Below are 9,475 nucleotides of genomic sequence, written 5' to 3' on the forward strand. Positions count from 1 at the left end.
CTTGTGGCTCTTCTAGACTGTCCGAATTTTATTGGACCAAATGGCCAATGGTTGAAATAGAAATAGTCACAGTTCACCCTGTTTGCAATTTTACGGACACAGATTGTAACATGACATGAAAATTGAGACTTTCTGCGTCTCGCTCAGCTGACTGAACAAGTCTGTGGATGATTTGTTGAAGGTGTTGAATGCTGCTGGACTGTGGATTTCTTTGTGAAAGACTCGGGTCAGATTTCCACGACAGTCCAAAGTATTGACTTTATGCACATTGTCTCAGCGCCTCTCTGCTCCACTAACAGAACTATCATTTAGAACTGGAGTCCGCTAACATTAACGACTGGATCCCAGCACTACACAAAGTTCCACAGAGCCCCTCAATTTATTTAAATTAAATGATTAGTTATTGTAATCTATAATTTGTATTACATTCCAGGCAAATAAAATGTTATGTACAGTAATTATCCGTTTCCAGCCACCACTCTCCGGCTAAGCCGGGCCCTGAATGCCTTGCAGAAGATGAAGTAGATGAGCGGGTCCAGGCAGACGTTCAGAGCTGAAACCATGACGGTCACCTCCATCAGGTAATAAGAAACCTTCCTCATAGAACAATTCTTCCGAAGGAATATGTTGATAACTCGAAACAAGTGGAAAGGGACGAAGCAGAAGCAGAAGACACAGACCAGCACCAACATGTTTCTGTGTGACTTTGCAAGCTTCTTGGAGCTGGAGGACGTCGGCTGCCTCTGCTGCGCCTCTGACACTCTGCGGGAGGTGTTATAATAGAAGAAGATCAAGGAGACCAGGACAAACAGGAAGCTGACGGTGGTGAAAGTGTCTATGATTTTGTAGAGCACAGCAAGCTGGTCACTGTGGAGAGCTTCACACCTTGTTGCAACAGAGGTTGAGTGTTTCAGGCTGTGGAATGACATGATGATGTAGGTGGTTGTCAGGGCCAGGAGGAAAACCCAGGTGACAGTGGAGATGATATGTGCAGCACGCACCGTCTGCAGGATGTGAGGTGCTGCAGATCCATGGACGATCTTCAGATACCTGGAGCGAGGAAGCGCAGGCGTCAGTACACAGTCGCAGTTTAAAGTTCAGCAGTTTAAAGTTTACCTGCTGCTCCCCTCAAATGGAAGTATGGAATTTGTATGTTTGACGAGAATTTAAGTACATGATGTGTTCAGCGCACTGATGATAGCACTATTTCTCTTCTCTCAAAATGATATGCTACTTTAAAATCCATTAGGTTTTTCATTTTCTGTTTTCTGTAAACATAGGGCAGTAATATGGTGCCATGGGATATTTAAATGTATTTAGGGATATCTTGGGCAATGTGTGCATGTATATAATAATAAATTTGCAGTTTACAGCGGAGGTGTCGATGACCTGTGCTGTTGTGCGACCCACAGCCGGAGAGTTGTAAAACCAAGAAACAGCTGATCACGGCAGTCAGTCCATCATTTCATCCGTGGACATTAAGATGTCAGCCGCTGAGATCCAGGAGATGCTAGCATCTCCTCGGTCTCTGTAGCTGTTTGGTTGTGTTAGCTAGTTGTAGTTGTTGTGTTGGCAAGCTAAGGACGGTCACTACTTTCAAATTAAAAGCCCCCGGGTAAGTTCGCAGTTCCAAACTCCAGTGGGGTACAATGTAAAGATCTTATTTTGAAGACAAATTCGTTGTCATTGTTCACAGCCCAACTTCTCTGCATGGCCCAGAAACAAGACATTGGTGTGTTCAACATGTGAAAATACAGATGCTGCTGTAAAAATGCTCAGTATGCTATAGCCCACTTGTATATACCTTGTTTGTTTGAAACAAGTTTGGAAACTGTGTTAAACATAAATAAAAACAGAATTTGATCATTGTAGAGGTTGTGGAAATCCTCGCCCTTTGAGGATGGCCCTTTCATCACCTGGTACCAATAAACCTGTTTACCTGTGAAATGTTGCAAACAGGTTTTTTTTTTTTTTAACGTTCCACAACTTTCCCAGTATTATGTTGCCCCTGTCCCAACTTGTTTGAAACATGTTGCTGACATCAAATTGGACATTCTAGCAGAAACGTACATTATCTGTCCTGGAAGTGTTACTAAATAAAACTTGTTTAATTAAAAAAATGTCTACAACTGATTGGATAGTTAATTTCAGTGGGTTGTTCCCCCTCCACGACCAAGTTGCTATCATTCACATCAGTTGATTCAAAACGATAGCCTACATATATTCTACGAATCACAGAGCATCTACACAGGATACTACATAAAAATTGTGCAATACAACTCTGAGGATATGACTCACAGGAGGTGACATTAATACTCTGTATAAAGGTCTGTCTTTGAACTATGACTGTTATCGCTGAACCTGATTTATTTACAAGAATTAGGTAAAACATTAAAAAAAAATGAAATCACCGTTGAGTATCAAATGATCATATTGTATGTTATTTATGTTTGACACAGTAGCCCAACATTTTTGTACAAACTTCAGTGGAGAGGATCGTGGCCAATGCCAGGCCACTCTGCATACTTAACCTGGCCTACCTGTTAGCAGCGATGTATCCCATGAACAGGACGCTGGCATACATGTTGAGGAAGAAGGCAGAGAAGCCAAAGTGGCAGAAGACCAGGCGGGTGGTGCTGACATATTTTGTGATGCGGATGGGGAGGCAGAGGCAGAGCAGGAAGTCAGCGGCCGCCAAGTTCTTCAGGTAAACTGTCATGCTGCTGGATGCCTGACGCTGAGCTCGGCAGAAGTAAAACTTGATGATGAAGGCATTGAGGGAGAAACCAACCTGCACAGAAACCAGGTGAGCCGCATGGCAGCAACAGTTACACTCGAAAGTTTTAGCTGAACAAAAGATTTAACCTTTCATTTCTGTAAAACAAATTAATTTAAGTAATTGTCATTTAATAGCAAAGATCTTTTACATAAGTCACTTCCTTCCCTCAGATCCATTCAGCCATCAGAACTTTAAAAGCTCACCAGAAACACCAGACTGTAGACGACCATGAAGAAGGGGTTTGCTGAGGTGTCGACCTCAACACAAACATCCACTGCAGTCTGGTTTGTATCCGACGACTGGTTGACAGATGAGGTCATTTCTACAAATCCTTGGTCAATTATTTTTCTGGTTGATCTAAACAAGATAAATCCACCTTACACACGAAACACACTGCCTGCGACAGAAATGCTTCCGAACATCAGAATAAATCATTCATCACATGTGACCATGACCATACGATCAAGATATAACGCTTACAGGAACCACGGGAGGATTCAAACATACATCCCACTCAATTGGCAAATAAAGCTTTTAGATTTTAAGATATAGATTTTTGGATATTAAAATGTTGAGGTGCAAAAGAAGAAGATTAAATACCTGCAGTGTTTCCCTGTGAGTCTGAGGAGGTCTGATAGAGAGACTGGTAACTAGACTGCTTCCGTCTACTCTGCTTTACTCTGCTCTAATGATGTCTTCAACTGCTTGATAGCTCTACAGATAAGCTTAAAAACCACACAAGCTCACTTACTGCTGTTGTGATGCAACCTTGTCTTCCTGTCGAGTTCTGATGAACAAGCAACAAGTACCACGGACAACATTTACATTTGACACATCGTGGTGTTCCTGTTATCTATTGATTCTAACTCCATGCTTATCCTGGGCTTTATTGATCTGCATCCTAAACATCCAGAGGTTAGAGGAGAAAAGGAAAGAGACTGAAGGGAAATAACTGAAAGAACAGAGAAGAAAGTTTCTGATGAGTTCTGAGTTCAGTCAGAGGCTGAGTTGGCAGGTTGGTGCATCTGTTGCTAGCTAGCGTAAAGCTAACATGTTTATAGAAGTTAATTATTTGGCTAATCAAGGACAAATGAACACAAACGGTATAAGGTAAAAAACATTCATTTTTTGTCAGTTGGCATCATGACAATAGTAACGACTATAAAATACGGTTTTTCATGGTCTTATCACTGATAAGAGAGGATGTAATTTAAATAAAACCATCCAGAAAGTTCCGGTGTTGTGACAGATTGTTGTGCCTTTGTTTGTTCAGACACTGAAGGTGTGGTGTCATCCCGGGTTTTCCAAACAGCACAGGATCAAAAAAGCATTGACAAGATGCTCGTAAAATACTTCATGTTCTTGTTATGCTTTTAACTTTCTCTGTAAAATGAGTAATAAGGTTTAATCTGTTTTCAGATGAGGACTGCTATATGGGCGTTATTCAAGGACTTCAAATATTCAAATATAAGTCATGAGTACAAATTTCCCCAGTGCACTTTTTAGAGTTCAACGTTCTGAAAATGTTGTGATTATATACGTTTTTATTAGTTTTTCTCATGTCATTAAAAAGTCTCATTTTCTTTCTTTGTTTGTTTGCTTCCTTCTTTGTTTGTTTCTTTCTTTCCCTTTAATTTAAAGACGTTGACTTGGCTTCTAGCTATCCCAACCACAAAGATACAAGTATAGGAGACTCACCTTCATATTCAAACACATTAAAATTTGCGTACATGCTAAATGCCTTGTCCAGCTTGCTCTTCGGGGCTTTCGCTGATGCTTTACAAAGGTGATTGACATCGTTAATTGTTATCTTCGGCAGGTCTGTCAGGCATCGACTGTAGAAGAGCGCCATCTCTAGAAAACCAGAAGTGAGTGAGCCGTATTACACGAATGCGGAAGCTGACGTGCAAAGAGCCCATTGATTTTTGCTGTGATGCAGAATGTAATCTGCAAAGTAACGAGTGAAATTACAATATTTGCCTCTGAAATGTAGTGGAGAGTAACTATATTTATGATTAAATAATAAGATTAAATGAAATGTGTTTTTCTCTCATCTTTATTTTGCATGTGTTTTGAACTGAGGTAATCCAAAAGTAATGTAAAGTAATCAAGTAACACCAACATAGAACCTCTCCTTGAACTGCCACCTCATCATGGTGGAGTGGTTTGAGCACTTGAATGATCCTAGGAGCTATGTTGGTTGGGGCTTAATGACCCTGGTAGGGTCTCCAAAGGCAAACATGTCCTGGGTGACGGGTCAGACTAAGAGCAGTTCCAAAGCCCCTAATGAAGAGGTTAAAATCGAGGAAGCGTACGTCGCCTGGAATGTCAGCACCGGGACTCAACCTGGAGCCAGGCCTGGGGTTGGGGCTCTCAGGAGCGCCTGGTGGCCGGGTCTTTACCCACAGGAACCGGCTGGGCACAGCCCGAACGAGCGACGTGGGCCCACCCTCCAGTAGGTTCACCACCTGCAGGAGGGTTCAGTAGGGGCCAGTGCTTTGTGATTTGGGTGACAGTCATGGGCAGGGGCCCCGACGGCCTAATCCCCAGACGGTAACTCTGGCCATGGGGACATGGAATGTCACCTTGCTGGATGGGAAAGAGTCTGAGCTAGTGCGCGAGGTTGAGCGGTACTGGCTAGAGATAGTTGGGCTCACCTCCATGCACAGTCTGGGCTCTGGAACCCAACTTCTTGAGAGAGGCTGAACTCTCTTCTACTCTGGAGTTGCCGCGGTGAGCTGGTGTGGGCTTGCTTATAGCTCTCCATCTCAGCCGCCATGTGTTGGAGTTCTCCCCGGTGAGCGAGAGGGTTGCCTCCCTGCGCCTTTGAGTCGGGGATAGGTCTCTTACTGATGTTTCGGCTTATGGGCCGAACAGCAGTATAGAGTACCCGGCCTTCTTGGAGGCCCTGGGAGGGTTACTGGTAAGTTCTCCAACCAGGGACTCCATCTTTCTACTGGGGGACTTCAATGTTCACGTGGTCAGCAACAGCGTTACCTGGAGGGGTGTGATTGATTCAGTTGCGATCTGAACCTGAATGGTGTTCTGTTGCTGGACTTCTGTGCTAGTCACAGTTTGTCCATAATGAACACCATGTTCAAGCATAAGGGTGTCCATCAGTGCACGTGGCACCAGGACACCCTAGGTTGGGGTCGGAGGTCAATGATTGACTTTGTGGTGGTGTCATCTGACCTCCGACCATATGTCTTAGACACTCGGGTGAAGAGAGGGGCTGAGCTGTCAACTGATCACCACCTGGTGGTGAGTGGGATCTGCTGGCAGGGGAGGAAGCTAGACAGACTTGGCAGACCCAAGCGCATTGTGAGGGTCTGCTGGGAACATCTGGCGGAACTCTCTGTCAGGGAGAGCTTCAACTCCCACCTCCGGGAGAGCTTTGACCAGATCACGAGGGAGGTTGGGAACATTGAGTCCGAATGGACCATGTTCTCCACTTCCATTGTTGACGCGGCTATTTGAAGCTGTGGCCGTAAGGTCTCTGGTGCCTGTTGCGGCGGCAATCCCCGAACACCGAAAGTAAGGGATGCTGTCAAGTTTGTTGGGCGGTGGAAGGAATACTTCGAGGATCTCCTCAATCCCACTGACACGCCTTCCATAGAGGAAGCAGAGGCTGGGGACTCAGTGCTTGATTCATTCATCACTCAAGCCGAAGTCACTGAGGTAGTTCGGAAGCTCCTCAGTGACAAGGCACCAGGGATGGATGAGATCTGCCCTGAGTACCTAAAGTCTCCGGATGTTGTTGGGCTGTCTTAGCTGACAGGTCTCTGCAGCATCGCGTGGCAGTTGGGGACAGTGCCTTTTGGACTGGCAGACCAGGGTGGTGGTCCCTCTATTCAAAAAGGGGGACCAGAGGGTGTGTTCAAACTATAGGGGGATCACACTCCCAGCCTCCCTGGGAAAGTCTATTCCAGGGTACTGGAGATCTCGGATTCAGGAGGAATAATGCAGTTTTTTGTCCAGGCTGTGGAACACTGGACCAGCTCTATACCCTCCACAGGGTGCTCGAGGGTTCATGAGAGTTTGCCCAACCAGTTCACATGTGCTTTGTGGACATGGATAAGGCGTTCAGCCGTGTCCCTCGTGGCATTCTGTGGGAGGTGCTTTGGGAGTATGGGGTAGTAGGCCCTTTGTAAAAAGAATAAGATACCGGATACAGGTGGCCAAAATGAGTTTCCTCCGCAGGATGGCGGGGTGCTCACTTAGAGATAGGGCGAGGAGCTCTGTCACCTGGGAGGAGCTCGGAGAAGAGCCGCTGCTCCTCCACAACGAAAGGAGCCAGCTGATGTGGCTTGGGCATCTGTATCAGATGCCTCCTGGATGCCTTCCTCGGGAGGGGTTCCTGGCATGCCCTGCTGGGAGGAGACCCTGAGGAAGACCCAGGACAAGCTGGAGTGATGTCACTCGGCTGGCCTTGGAACGCCTCGGATCCTCCCGGAGGAGCTCGGGGAAGCGTCCGGGGAAAGTGATATCTGGGTGTCCCTGCTCAGACAGCTGCCCCCGCGACCCGGTCCTGGATAAGCTGAAGAAGATGGATGGATGGATGGATGGACCCACATAGAAAATAGGCCAGCGGGTTAACAGCAGCAATGCTGGAGACAATGTGTTCAGACTAATGCTGATCATTCACATATTTCCATGGTCATGCATGCTGTGATGCTGTGATTCAGACTCTCGAAGTGATGGATCCTCGGATTGTTTACCTCGGTCTGATACCCAGATAAGTAATTCCAGAGAAGAACGTCTGTCTCCACAAAATCTTTAACTCACATAAAAAAAGGCCATGACAAGGGTCTGGTTGAAATGTTCAGGAAAGTGACTGGACATCGTAGAAGTCATGCATGCCATGAAAAAACAGACCCCTTATCTATGTTCGGAATCAACGACCCATGCACAACACTGAACTGCATATAGGATAAAAAGAGGGTCATGTGTTCAGCTGATCTGAAAAGAATGAATCAGTTTGAAAAGAGAGTGTAGCAACCCCAAAACACACATTTAAAAAGAATTAAATTGTATTTATTTTTCTGTTTTGTTACATTTTTTTCAATGTAAAAGCAAATGAAAGAAAATAGATATAAAGTTTAAAACAAAAAGTATAATCAAGTTATTATTATTTTCATATTGTGATACATGCAGCCACATTATTGACAACATTTTGTAACAGATCATTAGTAACTGTATTGAAATAGATTTAACCTCCTAACCTATATGTATACAACGTGACAATGACCTCATGCACAGAGCAGGTCCATGAAGACAGCTGGTTGTTGTGAAGATACTGTACAAATAAAACATTATCTATTATTCAGCAGAAGTAAACATTTACTTTTTTAAAGCAGGGTGACTGAATTTACAGCACAGCAGGGGTTAACATAAAATATCTATTTTTCATATTCTATATTTAAATATTTACAACATGACTCTGACCTCACTCACAGAGCCAGGTCCATGAAGAAGTGATTTTTCAAATTTTGATGGGAAGAATTCGACCTGACCTCAACCCAACTTCCAGCGGCTCGGGGATGAACTGGAACACCTATTTGAGAGCGGGGCCTTATCACCCAACATCAGCGCTTGACCTCACTGATGCTCTTTTGGCCGAATGAGGGAAAAGATTAGTACTGATAGTCGTTGGACGTACGGGTGAAATGTTCAGGTGTCTGCATACTTTTGGCCACATATGTATCAGCTTAAGATAAGATAGAGCTTCAATCATCCAGGGGGGAAACTGTTGTGCACCAGTTCCAGTAGGAAGTAGGAAATCCAAATATAAACAGGTATCTGAAATCAAAAATATCCCAAAATATACACAAAATATAAACAAGGTTAACAGTGAGGTGTACACCCGGTTCAAAGCTCGCTCGCTCTCTCACTCATTCAGACTGTAACCTATGTTTTGCTTTCCCCTCTATCTCTCCCATCGTCACTCCGGCTACATCGCTATGACCTCAACAGCCATTTATTAAAAGGGATAGTTTGGGTTTTTTGAAGTGGGGTCATATAAAGTACATATTTATAGTTGGTCTGTTCCCTACAGTAATTGTCGATCAGCGCAGCCTAGGGCTGGGCGATATATCGATACAAAACTTATATCGATATATTTTTTAAATGTGATATGGAATTAGACCATATCGCATACATCGATATAGTTCAAATTTGCGCTGTGATCCTTGCTCCAGGCAAGCCGCTGACCCGGAGCTCTCTGCACTGCTCCCCCCGCCCCTCCTCCTTCATGCACAGAGAGGGGAGGGGCTGGAACAGACACTCCGGCACTCTTCAACAAACACTTCGGTGGCCGCCGTTGCCCCGCACTTTGGCCTTGATACCCCGTGAAAAAAAATCATCGCACGGCCACCGGTCAGCGTAGCGAGCTTGCCTTTAATTACAGCCACCTGAGTGCACAGTAGTCACTCACAGTAACTTCAGTGAGTTAGCGGTTTGCGCAGGTGGAGTCTCATCATCACGATGATCTCACGTGAAAGCCTCTCAAACAGCAGCAGCGTCTCAAAACAGAAGAATGAAACTTACAGCACAGCGAGCGAGCTCAGCCGGTTTGACATGATACGTAACTGACGTATGTGGTAGGATTTAGTTCGGTAAAGTTGGAAATATATTCACAGATTCGAACTTTCCAGATCAATGACTCATAAGTGAAACCTTGTTAAAACACAACTGATG

At 44.7% G+C, this 9,475-nt stretch overlaps 1 protein-coding gene across 1 annotated transcript; it reads right to left on the bottom strand.

Annotated features, from left to right (window-relative positions):
• Positions 1–438: 438 nt before the first annotated feature.
• On the bottom strand, positions 439–3,099 carry LOC115589462 (P2Y purinoceptor 14-like). Its single transcript, XM_030430305.1, has 3 exons — positions 2,983–3,099; positions 2,541–2,791; positions 439–1,050 (listed from the first exon to the last, which is right to left on the bottom strand). The coding sequence occupies exons 1-3, from the start codon at positions 3,097–3,099 to the stop codon at positions 459–461; spliced, it is 960 nt and encodes a 319-aa protein (XP_030286165.1). The 3' UTR covers positions 439–458.
• Between the last annotated feature and the right edge of the window lie 6,376 nt (positions 3,100–9,475).

Source organism: Sparus aurata, chromosome 1, assembly GCF_900880675.1.
Source record: "Sparus aurata chromosome 1, fSpaAur1.1, whole genome shotgun sequence".
Lineage (NCBI taxonomy): Eukaryota > Metazoa > Chordata > Actinopteri > Spariformes > Sparidae > Sparus > Sparus aurata.